Genomic DNA, 26,979 nt, shown 5'->3' with positions numbered 1-26,979 from the left:
GATTGTTATAGTAACCTAACTGCAGGTGAGCTCTGTTGTTCTAACCCACATAAGCTCTATATGTGCTGACCAACTTGATATTTGCAAACTCGAGAGCTAATACTTCTTCTTCCAAAGGCAGGCTTGAGCATGTAAGAGGGCTGGAAGGAGGAGGTTTTGAAATCTAAGTGAGAATGGTTCCTGGCACTGAGTCACTCTAGCCCTCTATCACTGTAAACCAAAATAAACCCTTTCATCCTTAAGTTGTATGATATTTTGAACAATGACTCCCATACGCTAATATGGTTGGCTACTTGGTCCCCAGTTGGTGGACACTTTAGGAAGAATTAGGAGATATGGCCTTTATGGAGTAGCTGTGTCACTAGGGTATGGGTCTTAAGGTTTCCAAAGCCCACCCCATTCCCGGGTAGCTCTCTGCCTTATGCTCATGGGTCATATGTAAGCTCTCAGCCAATGTCCATCCACAAGCGGCCCATCAGTTACTATACTCTGTACATAGCTATACTGAGAAGTAATTTTTCCTAAAATGAAAAAGAAATGATCAAAAAACTGAAGGCGGGAAAAGAAGAGTTGGATAAAGCACTGATTCTTTTGTACTAACTTTGAAATTAAAACAGAAGGACATCATTTGACCCATTTCTTGCTGCATAGATGAGGGGGATCCATGGATACTTACATGCACACACACACACACAAACACACACACACACAAGCACACACACACACAAGCACACACAGCCAAATACACATAATTAAAAATAATAAAAATAGTTTTTGAAAGCAGAAACCAAAAGTAAAAATAAAGAAAGAGAAATAACAAAGACAAAAGAGGAAAATGAGGAAATCTTTACAGATACAGGAGTCAACTCTCCATAGCCATTCGTTCTGCTTCACACGAAGGGAGGGAGCATCCAGGACTAACGCAGCCATCCCACTTCAACAACTTCTCACTGTGTTCTCAAACTTAAAACAAAAATGACACAGTTTCAATCCAGTTGCAGGGAGAGAGTACACGCCAGCAGGAACACTTCAAAGAACAAATTTTATTTTCACTTAAAGAAAACTGGTTCAAATCACAAAGTGTAGATCCCCTGCAGAACACAAGCATGAGGAGACGTCAGATGGACTTGGTTTGCTTAAGCAGATGAATATAGACTCTGAATTTTTGGTATTTTTGCTTTATAAGTTTATTGGCATTCATGCTAGAGTTGTCATTGTGGGATATATTTGGTTGACAACTCCTTAAGGAACAAGAGCATCAGGAATCAGGCAGCCCATTTCAGCATTTGGTAGCAGCATTTAAGCATTATCATCAGGAAAAGATAAATTATAGCAAACATACATTTTTTTCTTTACTTTTTACTACTTATTTAACCAAAAGCTTTAACTATGGAGAGCTACAGGCGATATTATATTTATCTCTTGGAGATAATAATGGAGGCAAAGACATGCATATTTAATCAACAGTGAGTTAAGACATTGATTTCAAAATTCCTTATGTAATAATTGTGAATATCACTTTAAGCTTTTGCGTTGGGATGAGGAGTAAAAAGCCCTTACCATGCAAGACTTCTTTTGAAGAGGGGCTGTCAAATTCCTGCAGTCCCTAAGGCTCTGGAGACCCTGTGCTTTAGCCAGTAGTTGAATGGGCACAGAGTCTGGTCGATGCAAATGATACAAATTCCCAGTGTTCAATCCCATGGCAACTCATGGTTCTAAGTCCTAGATGCAGAGAAGCCTTATATCCCACACCTAGGTGCCCAGGTTCCCCCTTTACCCTCTTACAAGCCATGAAGTGGCTCTCTACTTGTGACTGCAGACCACCAGCATGGACAACACAAAAAGTGCTGTAGGTTGCTTATCTCACAGGGTAAAGCTGGAGGGACCCATACTCTGAGTACCTCAGCCTGGACATGAAACCTGAGATCTGATGCCCGCAGGGAGGGGGAGCAGGCCTATATGAACTTCCCAAATCATTCCAAGTCTGAGATATCTTTTCCAGAATCTTCCTCTACAGACAGTCAGAATACCATCCCCAAAGAATAACTTGCCAAGGAAATTTAGACCCAAAATGGGCCCTCCCACCATGCTTTCTCTATAGTGCACACGCCTCTCATGACTCAGGCACACAGAACCTGAGAAAGGCACAGAGCTGTTCATCAACAGACGCAGAATGGGATGCCTGCCCCTTCGGTCAGCTTTCCTGTCTCCCCATGAAAGGAGAACATAGGATGGAACACTGGAAAAGTAAAACACGGGAAATAGCATTCACATACCCATTCGCAGCTTCTGGACATGTCTGTGCTATAATTGACCTTTATTTCTGGAGGTCTTGCCATTAATCTTTAGCTCTGTTTAAAAAACACCTCGCACCTGGACTTTGTTTACTCCCATCACACAAGTCAGGAAACAGTTCCTTGCTGAATGAAGTCAACCTGAGAGAGCCAAAGCACAAGGACTTGAGAAGCTTGTGGGTCGCTGCCCAGCCCTAAGCTTGGTCCTGCAAACTGTTTTCTTTGCTGCATCCATATAAGCTGTGTTCTCTTGAAGAAAAAAAAATCTCTTGCCTTCAGTCATACAAACACTCTCATAGGCAACACTGGCTGGCCCTCACAATGCTGTCCAGTTCAACATTTGTTCAGTGATTCCATTTCCTTCTAATTAGATGGAGCCCCTCCTGCACCTACCTTCTTGGACCTTAGCTGTTTGTAACTGGAGTCTTTCTTTCACTAGCAACACCTTAGATGGCAAGTTCTCTAACAAGCTCACCCTGACTCAGTACCTAAGGCACTGAGTGACCTAAGATAGCCCATGGAGCCTATGCATACCTCATCTTGTATGATGCCACAATGGGAAGAATATGACAGGGGCTCTGGAAACTCAGTCACTGGCTAGAGTGTTCTTATAGAGGAGGATCCAGTGATAGGCAGAGAATGCTGGGCTCTCCAGAGCACAGTGTGATAGGACTTGCCCAGGAGAGACCCAGGAGGCAAGCTCTGGAGCTGAGACCACAGTCATCTGTCAGCACACCTCCACCACAGAGTCAGAGCACTTGAGAACAATACCTAACACACCATAAATGACTTCTCAGACATATGACACTCTCAAAACCTAGATCCCCACCAGAGGGATGCCATTTCTGCCCTGTCTAGCCTGTTCTTGTACAATCTAACTATGGGAAAGAACTGATTAACCACCTGCGGTCTGTGATAGAAAGTCTGCTCTGGAAGTCTACATTTCTCACATGTATCTGTTTAAAAAATAACTATTGTCGGGGTGGCCAACAATAATCCTGATGATGAAGACATGGAAGACATGGCTAACCTCCGATATCCCTCCACACAGCAGAAGACACTCAAGTGAGGAAATGTGGCTAAAGATGAGAGAACAGCAGAAGAGCATTTGCGAGGCAGTGACTGAGGAAGGATGAGAAATTCACATAAGCAGCACATAGCTTGGGTTTTCAGTTCCCTTCTCATGAGATCGTTCATAGATGTCTGTACTTGACTGAACTATAAGTCATCTAATAAACTGAGGAAATAGGAGCTACTTGGCCAACAACTTCACACACACACACACACACACACACACACACACACACTGTCTTCCCATAGTTCTCAGACCCAAGAGAGCTCTGCAGAAGGGCAGAAGCTCAAGCCTCCACAGAAGGGCAAGCCCTGGGGTCCACCTGGGGTTTCCTGAGCAGTTCTGCAAGGGTTTGCATGCTTTAAGCTCTATGGGTTTCTGTAGGATAAAGTCTACTTCAGTACCACATTTTCAAAGATTAGACACTGATTATTAAATCTGGCTCATTCACATGACAGCCTGAGGAACTGTAAAGCTTTTTCTCTTCCTCTGTTAGCTTGTTTTGCATATTGAAGGACCACTGCTCAGCCCACATAAATCCTAAACGTTCTGATCCAGGATCCAAGCTTTTTTTTTCCAGAGCTCAAGCTTCCTAAGGCAGTAATCTGGGCCTGTTCTCAGGGATGCTGTGAGCAAGGCCATGCTCAGGAATTACTGTCTGATGCACGCAGGCGCGCGCACACACACATACATGCAAACCCTTGCAGCTCACTTCTAACAGAGAAAATATTCAATTATGGTATCGCTTTAACCCAGATATGGTTATAATTGTCAGCCAATCAGTAATGATGAGACTCGTCAGCCACCTGCTACCTATGGCCAACCTAATAAACGAAGTGTTAACTAGACAAGTCATTAACGCATCATCAAGAAGAAACCTGTCGTGTAACTCTTGGACGGCTGAGGAACTGACTCACTTCCCTAGACAGCCACTTACAAACTGAAAACATGAGAAGCATTTTCATCCAGCACGGATGAGAACTGGAACATGCTGGATACACTGAGCTTCCTCAGCAAATGACCCCATCCCTGTATTTCTTCTCCACTTTGTGATGTATACATATGCATGTCACAACTCCCTTAAAGCTAAGAGCGTGATGTAGCCACACACCCATTGTCCTTGTGGTTTTACCACAAGCACCGGGTGCTCAGGGGCTGTAGCCAGTATGGAAGAAAGCAGGTACTTAGGTGGGCGGTCCTCTCCTGTCAGCTGCAGCATGACCTGCAGTTTCAGTCAGCAGAGTGAAATTATCACGGCTGGACCTCTGTGCCCCTGAGAGGTGGGTAGAGCAGTGATCCACCCCATCCTGATTTGAAGCTGAGTCATAATCTCCAGGCCCTGCATGACTCATGAACCCAGCCAGCTCTCTCCGCTCTACCCTGTCATGTCGAGGGAGGTGGGGTTACCTGTGTAAAATGAAGCAGGAAGCTGAGACAAGGGGATAAAAGTACAGAAGATGTACAAAGGGAGACAGGAAATTGTTCTACTCCCAATGTGTAAATAGAACAATTTAGTTAAAAGCAATAATAATTTGGCTATAATATTCAGAAAGGAGCCTCAGGTTCCTGCACTGCTGAATACATATGTGGTTGAAAGTGTATGTGTGTGTTTGTGCGCGTACGTATGTAGTGTGTGTGTGTATGTGTGTGTGTGTATGTGTGTGTGTGTATGTGTGTGTGTGTGTAAAACAGCAAACATTCCAGTTACTTAAATATATCCAAGTCCATCTCTGTATGAAAGCAAAGATCCCACAAAATAACAGCTGCCTCAGAGAACTGCAGCAGAAAAGCTTGTAGTCAAAAAACAACAATTTTCTTTGTAACACCCTAAAAAGCAGAGCTCTGCAGCCACCTGCCCCTGCTTCAAAGGCCCACACATTTCTTCTTCTGCCAGGCTGCTGGAAATATCCTTGTGTCAGGGAGGTCACCGTCATCCCCTGCCTCCAAACTGACCTTGGTAATCACCAGGGAGAAGAAGCTAGGCACATGTGTGGTCTCTTGCTGCACTCATCGGAGGAACTGCTCTGCCCCGGGTTGTAGGAACACCTTCTAGACCCTTCAGTCTCCCATCTTCCCAGGAAGTAGCTACAATCAGGATTCTAAGTTGTTTTAGAGACAAGGTCAAGCACAAGGGAAGAGAAAATGGTCAGAATGACAGTTTACAAGAGGCATCTTCTGGGAGCAGGAGCAGTTTGAATGGATGTCTAGCAAATCTGGGGCTTCGTGGGGACAAGTTGTCGCATTCTTGCTGTAGCCCTGACCTTTAGATGCTGCTGTCTGAGCAAGACTCAGCCTTACGGGTATGTGAACACGTGCTACCAACACTTAACCCAACATGCCTTCTAGATAAGCCCTGCCTTGGGGCCACAGTGTTGGCTTTCTTCTACAATGCCTATGACCAGAAGAGAACAAGGAACTCTTAGAACATAGGAGATCTCTCTCACAGGCAGGTTTGGCCAAGCACTCCTGTGGACAGTGTGAATGAAGAAGGTATACCAACACCCCAATGACAGCCTCCGGTTACCCCAATCACATGAGGTACCTTTGTCAAGATAAAGTACTTCTGCTCCAATATTGAACAAAGTGCAAACAAACAAAAATTCCATGCAAAATGCTTACAATTCTCTTTAAAGTACCCAACAACACCAGCAGACATGTTCTGCCCTGGCAACCACAAAAAAAAAAAAAAAAAAAAAAAAAAAAAAAAAAAAAAAAAACCGCTTCATTTCCCATGATTCCAATAGTTTCCCCTTTTTCCATCCAGAGACTGATTTGGGCCTTTGCAAACACTGTTTACAGGGGTATAGTTGTGAAAATAAGTGGATGACCTAGAAAAGTTAACATGCCAGAAATTTACATTACATTTTTAAACCTTAATTAGATGCTTCATAAGGAGTCCTGACTTGGCACAGATACAACACCCTTTTTGAATTTTTTTTAAAGTGTCTTGCTTTGTTTCCTACCTCCTAAAATATTATCAAAGTCTTAAATCTAAACATTACTATTCTAAGATAGGACAATTAAGTATTTTCACAGCATTTTCCTATGGCAAGTATAAATAAATATGAAATTTGTTGCAAAAGTTACATTTGTAAGTCATGTGGTGATGATTTTAATTCTGAATTAACTTTGCTCCGGGGAATATTTGGGGGAAACAATCATTAGACATTTATTAGTACAAGTCTGCATAAGGCAGCATATCTCTGTGTGTATCTATGCTCCCACAGGATATTTTTGTCTTCATTCATTCTGAATCAAACGTCTTTCCTGCTTCTTCTAGGTGGCATGGATGCCACCCACGTGGCTAAGTTTTGTCCAGTTTCGAACCCCAAAGGAGCTATTAGATGTCTGGTTTCCTGGGTTCTTTGGAGGCACATTAGCATGCATTTGCCAAGGACATCCTTAGAACTACGGCATGCAGGTTTGCAGTGGTCCTCGGCAGACTCCCTGGAGATGCTTGGTTCACCCTAAACTCCTGGTTCACAGGATTGTTTCAAAGTAGAGTCACCACTGATCTCCCAAGATGAACTTGATGGGTCTCGCATTCCCAGACAGACCTCTGGTCTCCCATAGGAACAGACTTTAAAAAGCTTCCCCCAACTCAGATGAGGTGCCAGTCCACAAAGGTTCAATAAAGTAAAATTCACTATTCTGTGCCCATGATTGTATTTCAAACCACAGACTAGAATGTTACCTCTTCTCTCAAAATTAAAAAAAAAAAAAAGAACATTTTCCCTATACTAACTGGTCTTAAAATGTGAATTTCAAATATTCCTCACTACTTTACAGAACTTGCTTTATACCGTGGAGATCAAAACATATTTTTTAGAGTGCTATTGGACTTTCATTCCTTGAGACATAGGAACTATACAGAAGTTTCTTTCATTTCATAAATACAATTATAAAATAAAATAAAATTGGAAAATGATCTTCAGTAGACCCAGGAGTTCCCTGAACAATCAAAGTACTTTTACTGCCGTAGAATGTAGTTAGAATGAAAGGAATTGCTGTCAGGAGAATGAGCTGCCATGTTACTTGATGATTCACTATGTCCTCCTCTCTCTAATGCATGTGGGAGCCAGGGGACAGGAGGCTCGGGCAAACCTTCACACGTGGGTGCAGTTGGTGGAGGGCGGGGTATCTATGCGGCTCTTGTTTTCTTTAGTATCAACATGTGGTGATTCGTTGCAAACATGGCACTTGAACACTTGCTTGTAGGCCTTCCGGAAGTTTTCTGAGAGAAAGGCGTATATGATGGGGTTCACTGAGGAGTTACTGTATGCCAGGCAATGGGCAGTGATTCTGAAGAAGAAGGAAGCTGGGGTCAGCGGGAATGCTCCAAACTCAGCCCAAAGGTGGACGACATGATGGGGCAGCCAGGATATGCCAAATACCACAACAACTACCAGGACGGTCTGTGCAGTCTGGAAGAGAGAACAATGGGAGAGGGTTGGAGAGCAAACAGGAGCTGTAGGGATACACCAGTTACATCAGAAGAATACAGTTCTGTAAGACACCCCGATAGCATTCATAGGTACTTTCATGAGATCACACAGAAGTGTTGAATTTGACCTCACACAACACTTCTGTTCATCATCTCAAGACACAGATGGAACCTAACACAGTCCTGATTCCTCTGCATGTATAAAGAACACGTGGACTGTGGTAAGTGAGATTAGAAAAAGATCAAGATTAAGGATTATTGCCTAAACTAGAAAATTCTTCCTGCAGCCAAGAGATGAGGCAGGAGGAGCCAGAGCTCTGGGCCAGTGTAACCTTTACACAAAACCCCCAACTCATGAAAACAAAACCAGCACAGCAAACCTCTTCCGGTGCACACATGCCAAGTTCCATCACGAGCCTGGAGCCCAGGCAAACCTTAATGCATACAAGTGGGAGATGATGTTTTCTCATCATTAAGCATTATTGAAGACACTGAGACGCAGGAATTAATATTATCACAGTCATTCCCAGAACATCATGGAGACCAACAAGGCCTATGACTAGTTTCACTTTGATCATCTTCTGTTCCTAAGTCAAAAGCACTCAGACATCTAAAGCAGGTCTCCATGTTCCTTAATGATACTCACTAAGCAAACAACAGGAAGATATTGTCCCTGGCTCATGATCTCAACACAAGGGAACATAGACCAAGGGAGCCACGGTCTGTGTGCATGGGAAAGGCCTCCCTACCAACCACCAATCTAGAAGGCAAACAAACCTCAGAAGACCTTTCTAAAGGCTACTGCTGACAGGATGTGCTCCATGGCAGGAGACTTTCTCTACTGCTTCTCAGGAAAGGGAATCCTCCGTGTCTAGAATAGTGGTTCTCAGACTTCTAATGCTGTGACTTCTTATATTGTGGTGACCCACAACTATAAAATTATTTTTGTTGCTACTCTATAGCTGTAATTTTGCTACTGTTATGAATCATAATGTAGCCTACAAGTTGAAAGCCACTGTTCTAGAATGGAAAGTCTAAAATATAGCATGGGATACCAACATCTCCAAGACTGATTCCCGGCAGCAAGCTAAGACAACAGTAGAAATTCAGTACTCGGGAGGTTGAAAACCAGCAGGCAACCATTTGCACCAGGGAGTCAGGCAACTTCACAACCTTCTGTGCATAGCCTGCCAGGAGAGAGTGATCTCCCAGCAGCACTGAGTGATCTCTTAGTGCTTTCACTTCTGAGCACTGAAGTGAGATCTCCACCTCCCCTTTGGAGGGGACCAGCTAGGAGCACACAGGGCATACACTCAATGGAGCATCTGGGACAGAGGACTTCAGGCTGTCATTTGTACCAGGGAGCCAGGTGGCTCCACAGCCTTCTGTACACAGACCCTAACAGAAGAGAGATGGTCTTCCCCAAGAGTACAGACACAGGCTTACAGGCCCACAAGAGGGACAAGCTCCAGCCAGAGACAGCAAAACCAACCAGCACCAGAGATAACCAGATGGCAAATCAAGCACAAGAACCCTATCAATAGAAACCAAGGCTACTTGGCAACATCAGAACCCAGTTCTCCCACACAGCAAGTCCTGGATACCCTCAACACACCAGAAAAGCAAGAGTTAGATTTAAAATCGTATCTCATGAGGCCGATAGAGGGCTTCAAGAAGGACTTAAATAACTCCCTTAAAAAAAAATACAGGAGAACATTGGTTAACAGGTAAAAGTCCTTAAAGAGGAAATACAAAAATCCCTTAAAGAAATACAGGAGATCATGGGTCAACAGGCAGAAGAACTTAACGAGGAAACACAAAAAATCCCTTAAAGAATTACAGGAAAACACAATCAAGTGAAGGAACTGAACAAAACCATCCAGTATGGTTACAATAAAATAATCACAAAGTGAGACATCTCTGGAGATAGAAAACCTTGGAAATAATTCAGGAGTCATAGATCAACAACAGACTATAAGAGAAGAAAGAATCTCAGGTGCTGAAGATAACTAGAAAACATTGACTCAACAGTCAAAGAAAATGCAAAATGCATAAAGCTTGTAACCCAAAACATCCAAGAACTCCAGGACACAATGAGAAGACCAAAGCTAAGGATTATAGGTATAAAAGAGAATGAAGATTTCCAATTTAAAGGACCAGTAAATGTCTTCAACAAAATTATAGAAGAAAACTCCTCTAACCTAGAGAAAGAGATGCCCATGAACATACAAGAAGCCTTCAGAACTCCAAACAGACTGTACCAGAACAGAAACTCTTCCAGACACATAATAATCAAAACACCAAATGCACTAAACAAAGAAAGAATATTAAAAGCAGTAAGGGAAAAAGGGCAAGTAACATATAAAGGAAGACCTGTCAGAATTACATCAGACTTCCCACCAGAGAAGATGAAAGCTAGAAAATCCTGGGCAGATCTCATACAGACCCTAAGAGAACACAAATGTCAGCCCACATTGCTATACCCAGCAAAACTTTCAATCACCATTGATAGAGAAACCAAGATATTCCATGATAAAACCAAATTTACACAGTATCATCCCACAAATCCAGGCCTACAAAGGATAACTGATGGAAAACACCAACACAAGGAGGGAAACTATACCCTAGAAAAAGCAAGAAAGTAATCCTCTTCCAAAAAACCCAAAAGAAGATATCCATACAAACATAAAAATAACATTAAAAATAACAGGAAGCAACAATCGCTATTTCTTAATATCTCTTAACATCAATGGACTCAATTCCCCAATAAAAAGACAGACTAGCAGAAATATTTTTCATATAAATTTCAATTTTATGAGAAAATGTAATTCCTCTTTCAATTAATTTAGTAATGTTTTTTATGTCTACCATTTTATCTGCATTATTTTTCATGATAATCTTCAATTTTAACATGTTTTTCTATATATTTCTTCTATTTTATCAGAAATGTTTTCCATATAAATCTCTGAATTTATCATGAATTATTTTTAATTCCACCTTCAACTAATTTAGAAAGGTTTTTATATCTACCATTTTGCCTGTATAATTTTCTATGAAATAGTCAATTTTAACATGTTTGTCTATATATTTCGTTAATTTTATCAGAAATACTTTTCATGTAAATCTCCAATTTTACCTGAAAATGTTTATAATTCCATTTTAAATTAACTTAGAATTATTTTTATGCCTACCATTTTATGTATAATTTCCATGATAATCTTTAATTTTAACATGTTTTTCTATATATTTCTTCAATTTTATCAGAAATATTATCCATGTAAATCTTCAACTTTATCAGAAAATGCTTATAATTCCACTTTCAATGAACTTAGGAATACTTTTATGCCTACCATTATTATATCTATATACAATTTTCCATGATAATCTTCAATTTTAACATGTTTTTCTACATTTTTCTACAATTTTATAAGAAATATTTTCCACATAAATCTTCAATTCTATCATTGAATTTCTATTGGTTTTCTATTTCAATTTTCAATTAATTTAGCAATGTTTTTATGTCAACGACTTTACTCTTTAATTTTCCATGAAAATTGTCAATTTTAACGTGTTTTTCTACATATCTCTTCTATTTTATCAGAAACATTTTCCACATTAATCTTCAATTTTATCATAAAGTGTTTTTACTTCCTGTTTCAATAAAAGAACATGCTTTTCAAAAGAATAAATAAAAAGAAAACCAGCAGGTGGTGAATGGCCACACCTGACAGAGAGAGAGAGAGAAAGAGAGAGAGAGAGAGAGAGAGAGAGAGAGAGAGAGAGAGAGAGAGAGAGAGGAGAGTCTGGATTAATTCAGGTCAAGAACAGTAAACACCACAAGACATGAGGGACAGGAGAAGAAAGCTAAAGTCACTACTGAGAGGCATCCTGGATTTTACAGGATTATTGGCCAGACAGATCTGCTCACCATCTTTGGAAGACGGCAAACACCTCCTCAAGACTTGATTTCCTCCTCATTAATGAGGATTAACCAACAAAATGATTCTTAGATTGTCTCTGGACCATATGAGCACTAACCAGCTCAGCTATTAAAAACCCACAGGCAGGTGTTACAAAGTGAAAGCTTACCTATTAAGTCCACTCACCGCCTGGGCCACAGAGCAAATGCAATTAGCTCACACATATTACGGAAGTGTTCGCTATCAATCCATTTGCCCATTAGTGCATGAGAACTGCCATTCTCTGGGGATTCAATCAAACAATCTGTAAATGATTATGTTTGCAATACAGGAGAACATAGCCTCCTCTGTCTAAGATGGCCAGTCCATCTCCCTACCAAAGCTCCTACTCTGTCACTATTTCCTGTCATACTTCTTTTAAAACCATGGGCTAAGTACAAAGCTTAGAGCAGATCAACACCTCAGCAGCTGATGATGGGTTCTATCTTATCTAGATCAGAATTGCAAATGGCTGTGTGCCCTGAATCTGCAGGGTTTTTATGGCAGCAACTTCTCTGATCATTTGTGACTTACCCAAACAAGCCTTTAAATGTTTGCAATCCCTCAGCCTTTCTCAGGAACGTGGATCTGAGCCAGGTTCTTTTTCGTGGTCAACTGGTAGTGCTAATATAAGTGGCTAATAACTTATGATACAAAGATTAGAAGCGAATTTAGATGCATACTCATATGAACTATTGTCTACCTGTGACTGCTCTGAAGAGAGCTTAATAGAATGATGCTAAGCACCCCAGCAGTCCAGTGGGGAATCTCAGAGAAGCCACTCCCCCAGCATGGTATGTCTGTGCCCTTCACACAAGCCCTGGGACTTTAGTCCCAGCCTCAGTAGTATGAAAATCCAGATATCCCCCAAGAGTGGGTTTCTTTTCCCTTTTTGCTCTTTCAACAAATGCTGGTGGATTTGAGAACAAAATTTATCAGGAGAAATTCTACCCTAATTAGAAATTGTCTTCCTTTAACTGATAATGGCCCCTCCTGTATAGAATTCAGAAAGCAATATGCCTGGAGTTCATCAGCTCCAAATTAAAGATCTGCTCAGAATCACACATGTGTTCTTATCTCAGCACAGGGTTTGTGGTAAATCGGTGTGCCCGTCATTACCCAAGAACATTCTGGGCCCTGTCACTGAGTGGATAATAGTTACTGAATAGTTACCTTGGAAGCTGAGTCTTTACAAGGCTCAGAGTTTTAGTGAATCCCTGAAGAACTGCATAAAAGCCACAATAAAAGTGGGGTTATCTCATGCACCTTAAGTGAAAGCAATTAAAGAGGTTTCACTTAATACTGATAGCTCTCCTGGTAGAAGCATTTCTACTCACAGACAAAGCAAGAAAAGCTGCCTCTGCTGTGTCCCTCTGAAATATCAGAATGCACCCGATTCCCCTGCACGGAAAGTGTCAGGATGAAACAGAGACTGCCTTGCACGGAAAAAGTTCTTAATTCATTGTGTCCGTGTTTCTCACAAAGCCATTTGCCTTTGTCAGTGATGCTGTATGGTGTGATACTGGGCATACACAGCAACTGACATCATTCATTCGTTTGGAGCACAGAATCCTACTTTTGACAGAGACGTTGTATACACACTTGAGATCTGGCTCTTCCGGCAGTGGTGGTGCACACCTTTAATCCCAGCACTATGGGAAGCAGAGACAGGCAGATTTCTGAGTTCGAGGCCAGCCTGGTCTACAAAGTGAGTTCTAGGACAGCCAGGGATACACAGAGAAACCCTGTAAACCCTCGTAAATAAATAGAATAGAATAGAATAGAATAGAATAGAATAGAATAGAATAGAATAGAATAGAATAGAATAGAATAGAATAGAATAGAATAGAATAGAATAGAATAAAAAATAGAAGAGATCTGTCTCTTCCTGGTGTGCTTTCTCTTTCTTCCTAATTCTGAACCTGTCTAAAAAATATTAGCCTCCCTTGATTTGTGAGTTGTTCTCAAGCAATCACAGACATCTGTCTTTTCTTCAAAGAGTCTCATTCAATGTGCCCAACAAAACTTAGTGGGGAAGGGAAGAATGAGCACAGGGGGAAATGTGAGACGCCCTGAGGAAGTTGTGAGAAGGATAGCCAGAACACTCGCTGGACACATCAGGGAACAGAATACAATAACCAACATGTATCTGTGGAAAGCACACAGATGTTCATACATCAGTGGGCCTTTAACCAGGTTCCCTCCCAATAACACCCACCCACTGTGCTGCCTAGCCCACCCTACAACCCTCCCAGCATTAGCTGAGGTTCTTGTTCTAAGAAGCATCTCCCCGCCTGTCAGTGCTTAGGCAAAGTCCTTAATAGATTATTGGGCCTTTAATTATTTATAGCAAGCCATCATACCTTCTTTCCTACATTTTTCTCTGTATGGGAATAGCTACACAATGTGTCCATCATAAAGAGATGGGCTTGTACTTCATAACAGTGATAAGAAAGCTCGTTGGCGTAGGTTGAAATCTCATCACTAAGATGGCGGTATCTGGAGGTAGGGTCATGAGGAGAAGATGAGGCTATGAAGAAAGAGCACTCCAGAGTGGGACCTTGTAAAAGAGCCTAGCCCCACTCCATCCAGCACATGCAAATGCAGACAGAAGGCCGGGGCCAAAAGTCTACCAGCACTTGACCTTGGACTTCAGCCTCCGGGGTATAGGAAATATATTGCTACTATTTATAAGCTACACCCTATGGGATATTTTGTTCCTGTCACATTAATGAATGAATACAGCACATTGGCAGAAAACTTGGCACTAAGAAGAGGGCCTGGAAATCAATGCCGTTAGAATGAGCCTACAGTCGACATCCCCATCAATCTGGTCTCCATTGGAGCCTATTTCCTTCCCATCAATCCGCCGCTGCAGTTCGAATGTGCAATGTCCTATAACCAGGGCTCACAGGTTTGCACCCTACACTCCCTACTGAGGATGGGGCATGAGGGAGGGCCTGACTGGAAGAAGTCAGCCACTGGGTTAGACCTTAGGTTTCTCAGCACCCCCCGCACCCCCTGATCCTCTCTGATTTCTGAATGAAGACACAGTGTGGCCAGTCACCTCATGTTTCTGCAGCCTTGCCTTCCGCACCAGGTTGAACTATATCCTCTTGAACTCTAACCCAAATAACCCTTCCTCCTTTGAGTTACTTCTTTTTTGGGTTATCTGGTTACAGTAAGAACAAGGATAAGTAGCATAGCCATTGACCATGTGTGTCCTGATGGCTACGCCCTACTCTGAGATCTGAAAGGGGTCCCCAGCTGATCCTCTGTGATTGCACACTGTGGTCTGTGCTGCACTCTGCCAGGTGAGTCTTTCTGTCATTTTCCTTCAGGCTCATTACCTGCTTCTCCCTCCCCCCTTTCCAGAATCTCTTTCCTATCTCTCTTAGACACACACACACATACACACACACACACACACACACACACACACCCTGCCATCATGTTTATTTGCTCCATGCAAACAAAAAGGCAATTAAATCTATCAGAGGAGATCAGACATCTGTTCAGCAGCTGTGAAGGGCTAGTCTGAGAAGGGAGGAGGAAAAGCTCCCTTTTCAAATGCTCGAACTTTCTTGTATAGCGGGAATGAATGAAAGGGGAGTTTATATAAATATATATTCATTTCATATATGTGCTTGCTTATAAAATGACTGTTATACTCTTCATTATAATAAAGCAGGGGCTTACACACACACACACACACACACACACACTTCTCTTACATGGTCTGTGATCTCTCTGTCAAACACATTGTTCTTTCTGGGAGCTTTTCAGTCTCTCACCAACATCTCGTCAAAGACAACAGTGAAATTCAGCAAAAGCTTTGTTGTTGCTGCATTTGTGTGTGTGTGTGTGTGTGTGTGTGTGTGTGTGTGTTTGCCTTTTGTTTTATCGAAAGAGTAGTTTGACTCTCCCAATCAGAGTAAAAACTGTTTTGTTTTTCGGTCCTCGGAATTCAACCACAGGTCTCTTGCTTGTCAGGGATAGGCTTAACCATGACAGTGGATCTTTGCCATTTACCTTTTATTTTTAGATAAACTGGGTCTTGCTAAGTGACTCAGGTTTGTCTTGAATTTTAACTTTGGCATTCTCCTGTCTCAGTCTCCCAAGCAGCTAAGATCAGAGGATCTCACCACCTGACTTAAATCTTTTGGATTAATAGTAAATATTTAGCATGATTGGTATACATCTTCTTCATTGTTGAATCGTAGTAAGCCTCCTCATACCCAATGTGTGAGTGTGTGTGTCTGTGTGTCTGTTTTGTGTGTCTGTGTGTCTGTATGTCTGTGTGTGTGTCTGTATATATGTATGTCTGTGGTGTTTGTCTGTGTGTCATTCTGTATGTGTGTGTCTGTGTGTGATTCTGTATGTGTGTGTCTATGTATATATCTGTGTGTATGTGTGTCATTGTATGTGTGGCTATGTGTCATTGTGTGTGTGTGTGTGTCTGTGTGTGCACACTCATGCACTCACACTCACACTCGCGCCAGCTTGTGGAATCCAGAAGACAAGATCAGGAGCAATCCACTTTGTTTCTTGATTAAGCAGGGTCTCTCATTGGCCTATAGCTTACTGACTAGGCTAGGATGCAGGCCAGCAAGCCCCAGGGATCTGCCTGTCTCTTCCTCCCCAGTTCTGGGATTACAAGTACACACCAAGTGCAACCTTCTTCCTTTTCTTTCTATTTCTTTTTTCTTTTTTTTAACTCATTTTCTGGGGATCAAACTCAGTTTCTCCTGCTTGCATGCCTTTGGTTGACTGAGCTATCTCCCCAGCCCCCCAAAGGATGATAAGCTCCAGTGTTCCTTCTATCGAGCATCTATGGTCTGTGTTTTTCTCTTGATTCCACCTCCCAAAGGAAACCCGTTCCTTTGAGAAACCAGAGGTCAGCTTGTACCTGCACAGTACCTACACTCTATGAAGAGCAGTCCAAGGAAAAATTACATGAAGTCCTTAATTGCTCTTAAGGACTCATTTTCTTGGAGGCGAGAAATATTGCTTAAAGGAAAAAACTAATAGACTAAAAGAGTGTTATCATTGCATTAAAACGCAGCATTGGAAGCAGAGGAGGAGAACACAGTTTTCAGGGTTGACTCCAGTCACAGGACTCAAACTTCATCAGTTGTTATAAAGATAGATATGCACACTTAAAACTAAGCTCACCTAGTGACTGCTGGGATGTAAGAGAGGACCAGGGGCAGTCGTTTATTCTTAGGCTGTTAGGGTGTATGTGTGTGTGTGTGTGTGTGTGTGTGTGTGTGTGTGTGATTGTGCATATGTGTCTGTGTATATGTCTGTCTGTATGTGTATCTGTATGTATGTGTGTCTGTGTGTTTTTCTGTGTATGTCTGTGTGTATCTGTATGTGTGTGTATGTGTGTGTGTGTCTGTGTGTGTATGTGTGTATCTGTATGTGTGTGTATGTGTGTGTGTGTATGTGTGTGTCGTGTGTGTATAAATATGTGTATAAACATATAAACAATGGTATCCTAAATGCAAATTATTTTGAGCTACCAGGAATAAACAGGTCTCTTTAAGAGGCAGAAGCAGAAGGATAACCACAAATTCAAGGACAGTCTGTTCTGCATCACAAGTTCTAGGTTAGCTAGAGTTGCATACCAAGATGTGAAGGGAGTGGGTCTCCTTCACACTGATGTGGATGAGCAGGAAAGGCAGAGCAGGCTGTACTTAAGTCAAAACCTTTAGAGTAAATATGACTATCTGGATGATTATTTACATAACATATATAACTGATCAGAATAAGTATTTAGAAAGAAAAAAGGCATTTAAAGATATTTTCAGTAATGCATGTGGGTTAAAATGTCTGGTTGTCTTCCCTCTAACAAAATTGTCTAATAATTTCATTCCACTGTCTAAACCTAGAAATCACATAGATTTCATTACAGTAAAAGGCAAATTAACCCTGGTGGGTAAAACAGTTTGCTTCGGTGAATAAAAATGCAGTGAATCCCAGAAACTTAGAAGCTTTTAGCATTATTATACAGAAGATAGTTTTAGGTGGGATTCCCTAGATAAGAAAGAGGGATAGGATCCCAGGGATTTTTCTTTCTTTTCCATGCCAAGGTCAGCCAAAGTCTAGAGGAGAGATAAGGCTGGGTGACCTGCTTGCTCTTGAAGCTGAAGAGAGTGTGACATACCAATGTTCTCCCCAATGAAAAGCAAATTGATGCTCTCTGGAGGGGACCCAGCTAGGAGCACACAGGGCCTAAGATTAATGCAGCAGCTGGGACAGAAATCTTTCCGCTGCCATTTGCACCAGGAAGCCAGGAGACTCCACAGCCTTCTTTGCATAGCCTGCCAGGAGAGAGTGATCCCCTAGCAGTGCTTTCACTTTTGAGCACAGAGGTGAGATCTCCACCTTCTCTCTGGAGGGGACCAGCTAGGATCACACAGGACATAAGATCAGTGGAGCAGCTGGGATGGAAGTCTTCCTGCCCGCCACCATTTATACCAGGGAGGTGGGAAACTCCACAGTCTTCTGTGCATAGCCCGCCAGGGGAGAGAGATCTCCCAGCAGTGCTTTCACTTTTGAGCTCAGATGAGTAAGGACACAGACTTACAGGCCCACAGGAGGGACAAGCTCCAGCCAGAGACAAGAATACCAACTAGCACCAGAGATAACTAGATGGTGAAAGGCAAGCACAAGAACCCTACCAAAAGAAACCAAGGCAACATGGCAACATCAGAACCCAGTTCTCCCACCACAGCAAGTCCCAGATACCCTAACACACTCGAAAAGCAAGAGTTGGATTTAAAATCTTATCTCATGATGCTGATAGAGGACTTCAATAAAGACTAACTACCTTAAAGAAATACAGGAGAACATCGGTCAACAGGTAAAAGCCCTTAAAGAAGAAACACAAAAATCCCTTAAAGAAATGCAGGAGATCATGAGTCAACAGGCAGAAGCCCTTAAAGAAGAAGCATAATAATCTCTTAAAGAATTACAGGAAAACACAAACAATAAAGTGAAGGAACTGAACAAAACCATCCAGGATCTAAAAATTGTAGTAGAAACAATAAAGAAATCACAAAGTGAGACATCTCTGGAGATAGAAAACCTTGGAAAGAATTCAGGAGTCATAGATGCAAACATCAACAACAGAATACAAGAGATAGAAGAAAGAACCTCAGGTGCTGAAAATACCATAGAAAACATTGACTCAACAGTCAAAATGCATAATGCATAATGCTGGTAACTCAAAACATCCAGGAAATCCAGGACACAATGAGAAGACCAAACCTAAGGATTATAGGTATAGAAGAGAGTGAGGATTTGCATCTTAAAGGCCCAGTAAATATCTTCAACAAAACTGTAGAAGAAAACTTCCCTAACCTAGAGAAAGAGATGCCCATGAACATACAAGAAGCCTTCAGAACTCCAAACAGACTGGACCAGAACAGAAAATCCTCCTGGCACATAATAATCAAAACACCAAATGCACTAAACAAAGAAAGAATATTAAAAGCAGTAAGGGGAAAGGGCAAGTAATTTATAAAGGCAAACCTCTCAGAATCACACCAGACTTCTCACCAGATATGATGAAAGCTAGAAAATCCTGGGCAGACCTCATACAGACCCTAAGAGAACACAAATGCCAACCCAAGCTACTATATCCAGTGAAACTCTCAATCATCATAGTTGGAGAAACCAAGATATTCCATGATAAAACCAAATTTACACAGTATCTGTCCACAAATCCAGCCCTACAAAGGATAATTAATGAAAAATGCCAACACAAGGATGGAAACTACCCTAGAAAAAGCAAGAAAATAATCTTCTTCCAACAAACCCAAAAGAAGATACCCACACAAACTTAAAAGTAACATCAAAAATAACAGAAAGCAACAATCACGATTCCCTAATATCTCTTAACAACAATGGACTCAATTCCCCAATAAAAAGACATAGACTAATGAAATATTTCTCATGTAAATCTTCAATTTATCAGAAAATGTTTGTGATTCCCCTTTAATTAATTTAGTAATTTCTTTTAAGTCTACCATTTTATCTGCATTATTTTTCATGATAATCTTCAATTTTAATGTTTTTCTATATATTTCCTCTATTTTATCAGAAATGTTTCCAGTGTAAATCTTTGATTTTATCACAAATGTTTCTAATTCTACCTTCAACTAATTTAGAAAGAGTTTTTAGATCAACCATTTTTATGTAACATTTTCCATGAAATACTCAATTTATTTCTTGAATTTTACCAGAAATATTTTCCATGTAAATCTTTAATGTTATCTGAAAATATTTATAATTCCACCTTCAATCAAGTTAGAATTACCTTTATGCCTATCATTTTATCTATATAATTTCCATGATAATCTTTAATTTTAACAAGTTTTTCTATATATTTCTACAATTATATCAAAATATTTTCTATGTAAATCTTCAAGTTTATCAGAAAATGTTTATAATTCCACTTTTAATCAACTTAGGAATACTTTTATGCCTACCATTATTATATCTATATGATAATCTTCAATTCTAACATGTTTTTCTATATTTTTCTACAATTTTCTCAGAAATATTTTCCACGTAAATTTTCAATTTTATCATAAAATGTTTCTATCCCATATTTCAATTAATTTAGCAATGTTTTGCATGTCTACCACTTTACTCCTTAATTTTCCGTGAAACTTCTCATTTTAACCTGTTTATCTGAAATATTTTCCATGTAAATCTTTAATTTTATCATAAAGTGTTTTTACTTCCCTTTACTTCCCTTTTCAATAAATTAAAAAATAAAACTTAAAAAGAAAGAAAACTCAAAAAAAAAGAAAATTGACAGTTTTGAATCACTCCAAAGATGCTGAATGCTAAATATGCAAATGACATCACAGCTTCTCTGAGTTCTCCCTGATCTAAGCCTTTCCTCTGGAAGACTGTCTTTCCTGGCCTCTCTACCCTGTCTGGTGTTTACCTGCCACCCTTCTTGATGTAATTCCTGCTCCACCCTACCCCTTAGCTGTGGCAGTTCATGAAAATGTCCATCTCAGTCAACTGTTTTTCCAACTTGTGGCTGGATGTGAAAATAAATTAAAACAAAAATCAACTAAGCTCTCAAACATGAACAGAAACAGCATCTGTCTGTGAATGTTACCTTTTTCTTGGACGCTTCTGACTTTTTTGACATGTTCTTCAGCTTTTTATGCAGATGATTAAGGACCTGCAAAACATGACCGGATGAATCTGGTTAATGTCAGGTCGTACTTACACACTACCTCTTTTTCAGAAACAACCACTGAGCTTGGGTATGGTAACACTAGTGCTTATAAAACAACAAAAATAGGCATGCATTTTAGATTTTAAAAAGCCCAGCAGCTGAATGTGTTCAGAAGTGTCCCTGGAAGACAGACCACACCCAGATCTGGATAGAGCCATAGAGAACATAAACCAGGCTCAGTTTCTTGGAAAAAGAGCCTCTTCTGAGGCGGGGTGGCGCTTACTCAAGCAATCTGCTGCTTTTACGGCCTTGTTTCTAAGAATCCAAATGCCTAAAATCACCAGGTCCTACTGGAGACATGGGACACAGAGACAACTCAGAGACCCAGGCTGTGGAGGTTCACTGTCCAGGGGAGAAAGCCAAGTGAACAAGTAAGAGAATATAACTGACAGTTGTTTGGTGTGATGGCCCAGTCCTGCGACAGTTTCTGGAGCTCTCTATGAACCTCTCTCATTTCAAGTCTCTAGGACAGTGGTTCTCAACCTATGGGTTACGACCTCTTTTGCAAAGATCTGTCTCCAAAAAATATTTACATTACAATTCATTAATGGTAGCAAAATTACAGCAGTGAAGTAGCAACAGAAATAATATTATGGTTGTGGGGGTGGGGTGGTCACCAAAACATGAGGAACTGTACTAAAGGGTCATAGCATTAGGAAGGTTGAGAACTACTGATCTAGAGCAAAGCACAAGCCAGCAGGGCCCCTTTCCTGTATAATTTAAATGCTGTGTGGTCTTTAGACAATCGCTTAGGAATTCAACATTGCTGGTGTTTTGTTTTGTTTGTTTTTGTTTTTGTTTTTTCTACTGTCCTGCAGCTTTTACACTTAGCATACCTGTCGAGGAGATAAGCTAGCTTTAATAAATCAAAAAGTCACTTCTGCTCTCTTGCCTCTGTCATACTTAGAGAAATGATGTGAGTGTAGCCATTGCTATTGTGTATAGAAATTCACAATCTGCACTTTCTCCACAGTTCCTGCCCTGCAGGGCTGCTCCCAGGTCTGTTTTCCTATTCAGATGGAGAACCTGGAATAAATGGCAAGGAGAATGGACTGGATTTCTGAAGAAGCACTCAGGGAGTGGGTGCGTGTTCCAGCCACTCGGATGTTTCCCTCTAACACCACGGCATGGAAATAACTTAATCGAATTGGCCTTACTGCCAAAGTCTGCTCCATTCAGTTCCAAGCAGCGCCATCAGTCATGTCCTAATTGAGGAGCCCTGGGATTTAGTTACCAGCCTTCTCTACCCGAGCAGCACAGCAACCACCCTAGCAGCCATCTCCAGTGTGAATTTCTGTCTTCAGACTTCTTGCCCTATTGAGACACTTCTCACTGCCTGAAAACATGTCAGCAATCTGAAAACCTTGTAAGAGGAAGGTGGGGGCTGGAGCCAGGGGCTGAGGGAGCCAGGAGTGGCCAGCTAGCTGACAATGGCCAGTGTGCTTGTGAATCCCTGTGTGTAACAGCAGCAATGGCATTTGTGTCATGTCTGCCCAATATGACACTGGCAAGAAAGCATGATGGCTTCTAAGCAACTGCTCTTTCTAGCTGAAAACATTTTTTGCATCGATGTTACTATCTGCAAACCTATTAAAACTAATGTATCTCTCTGATGAGTCTGCTAAGTGAAAACCTAGACGGTAATCGTGAATCACTGGAGATGCTGAGTTCCCAAAGGATGTTGTCTAAAGACCACAGAGCACAATAATATGGGTCACAGAGGAAAAAGGACAGAGGAGATACCAAGAGAATCCACTAAAGGACATGAGCATTGGCTACCTACTTCTTGGTGTCACTTGGGTTTAAACAGTCAGGCCAACTACACTGGGTCCCAGCTCAGCAATTTGAAGCACCTGTGAACACTGAAGTTGCTGAACCATCCATGACGATGATTCTAAATGTGTCATTCTTAGCTCTGTTTCTCTCCTATAGCTCAGGCTGTAAGTACACAGAGTTGTGTTGTGACAGATCTTAAGGTCCTGCCATTGAGGGAGAGAGTCTAGATATTAGGATCAGTTATGATTTCATCTCTTCAGACACAGAGCATGACAGGAGTATGTCCTCACTTTTGATGCAGGGGGTTCTAAGCAGGAAGGCATGCTGAGGGAAGAGGGCAGCAGGCAAGAGCCCTACAGAACAGAAAGGAACATCTTCATGAGCAGCAGGCTGCCTCAACTCAACGCGCCCTCAGGGCCTTTCAGGCACAAAGAACTGTGTCACTAAATGTGGATGAAAAGATCATCCTGGGAATGCAACTCATTTATTTTTAAAATGGAAAAACTAAAATGCATGATAGTTAACTACATTGTAATTAATTTCAAGTGCCATTTTGGCTGTCCATGACTTCTCGAGCTGGCCGAAAGTCCCACCCTTAGACATGCACAGCCAATTCGGAACCCAACATAAAGTTTCAGACTCATTAACTAGATGGCACAAGCTTAGTGCTGGACAGAAAACCTGCAAATCCAAGTAACTTACTCCCAGCTGTCTAGGGCCTGGGATGAATTTGCAAATATCAATATTGACTCAAAACATGTTTCCAGCTGGAACACTTGCCTAGACACTATTTCTGAATGAAAAATATTTAAATGATCTATTCATTAATTCTTAAGCTTCTATGGGACTTCTGTCAACTCTATAATAACAACCTGTTTAGCCCTAAAATTTTACCTTTTTGTTTCCACAAAGATTGAAATGTTTTGTTGTTGTTGTTTTGTTGTTGCTGTATTGTTGTTGTTATATTGTTGCCTAAGGACTTTGGAGCAAATGAGGAAGCATAGGTTTCCATTTCAAGGCAGCAACTTAAGGGACTTAGGAACTTAAGGGACCAATATTTTAAGTGTGACTCTAGGTCCCAGCCTCTTGTCCTCTAGGGATGGACTGTCACCTCCTGAAACTCTTCCTCAATCACTTACCAGCCTTACCATCTGGCCAGTTGCTGCATCACTCTGAAAGTACTTTTTCTTATTAACAAAATAGGGACAGCAGCTCCCACACAAAGGCTTGCTGTGCACATTCACGTATGTGTGCCCATACCCTCACAATTCCAGGGGCACAGCAGCCTTAACTCTGCGTTTGCAAAGACCAAATGAAATAATCAGCTACTTCCAGCCAGGAAGGCTGTCATTGTGGGTTTGATCCAATACACTCACTGAGATAATATTGCCATTCAAAAGAGACACAATCAGATCCTATAAAGGTGGGAAAGATGGCCTTCTTTAAATGTGTTTTCTGAGACACATCTGCCTTATGAGTGAAATGTAAGGAACCGTTGCTTTTCTACACAGGGGTAATGTACGGGCTTGCTGGCATGGGCAAACAGATTGGGAGTCAGGGAAAGACAAAGTCACACGGAATTGACTTTAGAATTTGCATTGTAACCTTTGCATTGTAGAGATTTTCCACCCATATCCAACTGGTTCAGATAGTACCTTGAAAGGAAATGTTATGACAGAGGTTACCCCAGAACTACATCAAGTGACCACCAACAATACATTCTGGATTCATAACCCATCAACAAGCAGCACCTAAGACGTTTATGGGTTTTGATTAACATAAATGCACAGGGCTCCGAAATGCTTAGGACTGTGAGCCACCAGTCCTTCCCGATACACGGGACAGACTAAGCGTTAAACTCCCCCAGCTGTGTGTTCTTGTTCACCATAACACCCTAACACCATCCACACACCCTTCCCCAGAGATACCACTTGTCCTTCTTCCCACCCCCCACCCCCCCACCCCCCGGAGACAGGGTTTCTCTGTGTAGCCCTGGCTGTCCTGGAACGCACTTTGTAGACCAGGCTGGCCTCGAACTCAGAAATCTGCCTGCCCAAGTGCTGGGATTAAAGCAATTGTCCTTCTACCCATAGTTCCCCAGGACTTCAGTCAAGTCTCTATGGGGAAGACAGTCTTCCCATTTGGTTTTTAGAATGCTAAACTAGGATTATAAAGTCTGGATTCTGAAAACCTGCTGAGGTGAAGAAGCCAGCCTGCTTTGTTGGAAGAACTTGGCTCCAGAGATCACCACACTAGAATCCACCATGGCCCATGGCTGACTCTTAGAGGGAGAGCTGTCTCTGTAGCTCCCTTGTACTCATTTCTTGGACCCCACCAATCTTGTTTAAAAGCTGCTGAAACTAAGGGGCCTCTAACCTTTTGAGCAGCGATCCAAGACGCAAGAACCCTGAAGCCAACAGGAGCTGAGCTGCAGCGCCCTTGAAAATGAGCAGAGAGAAGGTCTCTCTATCCAACAGGAACTGCAAACTTCAGGCACTCCCCCCACCCCAACGCCCACTCCTCCCTACCCTGCCATCTCTCAAACTCCAAGTTAACTTTTTTGCGCCACAAATGATGTCATAGCAAGCACGCTGAGACTAAGTGAGATGGAACGGAATGGAGAACAGGGGCGTGGAGCGGAGATGCAAAGCTCTGCGAAAGGCCATCGGGGTCCGGGTCCAGGGACACTAAAGGCTGCACGGAGCCTGGCCAGCACTCCCCACTCACCTTGGCATAGCAAAAGCAGATGAGCAGTAAGGGCAGAAGGTAGCCAAAGACGAAAGTGCACACCACATAAGCCTTCTTGTGGAGCTGGTTGGGCCAGAGCTCCCAGCAGAAGGTCTGGTTGCTGTCGCGATGGAAAAGGCGCTGGTGGTAGGCCACCGGCGAGGCCATGGCAATGGACAGCGCCCAGATGAAGCCCACGCCCAGCAGTGCGTTGCGGGACACCCTGAGGGAGGAGGAGCGCCGCGAATGCACAATGGCCACGTAGCGATCCACAGACATCGCGGCCAGGGTGAAGATGCTCACGAGCATGGACACGGTGAAGAAGTAGTGTATAAACTTGCAGATGAAGGCGCCCAGCACCCAGGTGGGCAGCGCGTACACGGTGGCCTGGAAGGGAATGCAGAAGAGCAGATAGGTCAGGTCTGCGATGCTCAGGTTGAGGATGAACAGGTTGGTGGTACTGCGCGGCTTGCCCGGTTTGCTGCGCGCCAGCACGGTGATCACCAGGCTGTTGCCCAGCACGCCCATCGCGAAAATCAGACCAAACACCACCAGAGTAATGAAGTTCTCCACGCCGATGCCGAAGAGAGGTCTGGACTCCGGGGCTGGAGGCTCTGGGTCGCTCCCATTCCCTTCACTGAGGTTCACAGTAGCCAGTTCCATCACTTACTGGGACACCCCCTTGGGGCGCTGGGCAACGGACCGGAGCGCTCTGGGGAGTTGTGCCAGCCCAGGGAAAACCGGCTCTGGAGGTAGCCTAGGGTCACTGCGTGGCCCAGGACAGAGCGGCGAGAGCGCGATTCTCCAGCTAGTACCTCCCACAACCGGCAAGAAAGCGGGGAACAGCGACCCTGGCCGTGTCTGGTCTCACTATCCTCCGTGCCTGGCCTGGCTAAATAAAGAGGAGGCGGTGCTGCAAGTCCGGAGCTGAGCCTTTCCGTGCGGGGGCGGCAGGCTCCAGAACACAGAGGTGCGGGTCTAGGCGACTCTCGTTGCTGGCAGCCAGCAAGCAGGGCGAGCCGGGCTCCTCCGCGGCTAGCCGCAGGCGGAGAATCTTCTGCGTGGTTACCGGTTCCAATCCTTTGGCCCTTGAGAGCTGTGTCCCCTTGCTCTCAGTGCCTTGAGGTCGCACCTGTTGCTTTGAGCCTCTTCTTCCCGCCAAGCTCCACAGAGCCCAGTGATGCACACCTTCAATGGTGAAGAGGGTCCCTGAGCTTCCCGCACTAAGATCCACCTCCCTGCATCCCTGGCGCTGGCGGTGTGGCTCCGTCTTAGTCCCAGGTTCTCTGCAGGGCGAACCTCTCTCAGGGATCCCCAGTGGCCGGCAGAGATTCTGCCGTACCTGAGGGACTCTGAGTATTCAACTGCATCCCCTCTGTGCCTCCTCAACTGGATAAGTGGCAGCCCACTTCCTTGCTGGAACCGGGACTCCGCTCGCT

General features: G+C 42.7%; 1 protein-coding gene across 1 annotated transcript; it reads right to left on the bottom strand.

Moving 5' to 3' along the window:
• Nucleotides 1-7,472: 7,472 nt before the first annotated feature.
• Nucleotides 7,473-26,203, bottom strand: Galr1 (galanin receptor 1). The gene is made up of 3 exons (XM_052155959.1): nt 25,541-26,203; nt 20,915-20,980; nt 7,473-7,790 (listed from the first exon to the last, which is right to left on the bottom strand). The coding sequence occupies exons 1-3, from the start codon at nt 26,201-26,203 to the stop codon at nt 7,473-7,475; spliced, it is 1,047 nt and encodes a 348-aa protein (XP_052011919.1).
• Nucleotides 26,204-26,979: the final 776 nt, after the last annotated feature.

Source organism: Apodemus sylvaticus, chromosome 13 (assembly GCF_947179515.1).
Source record: "Apodemus sylvaticus chromosome 13, mApoSyl1.1, whole genome shotgun sequence".
NCBI classification, from domain to species: Eukaryota; Metazoa; Chordata; class Mammalia; order Rodentia; family Muridae; genus Apodemus; species Apodemus sylvaticus.
The sequence above is the reverse complement of the archived record's forward strand: the minus strand, read 5'-3'. Positions and strand labels throughout refer to the sequence as shown.

Bases quoted from the DNA above. Each gene is read 5' to 3' on its own strand.
- Galr1 (XM_052155959.1), bottom strand. From the start codon at position 26,203: ATGGAACTGGCTACTGTGAACCTCAGTGAAGGGAATGGGAGCGACCCA. The intron at 20,981-25,540 runs GTGAGTGGGGAG...CATGTTTTGCAG, and splicing joins TCTGCTTTTGCTATGCCAAG to GTCCTTAATCATCTGCATAA. The intron at 7,791-20,914 runs GTAACATTCACA...TCTCTCTTCCAG, and splicing joins CAGAAGCGTCCAAGAAAAAG to ACTGCACAGACCGTCCTGGT.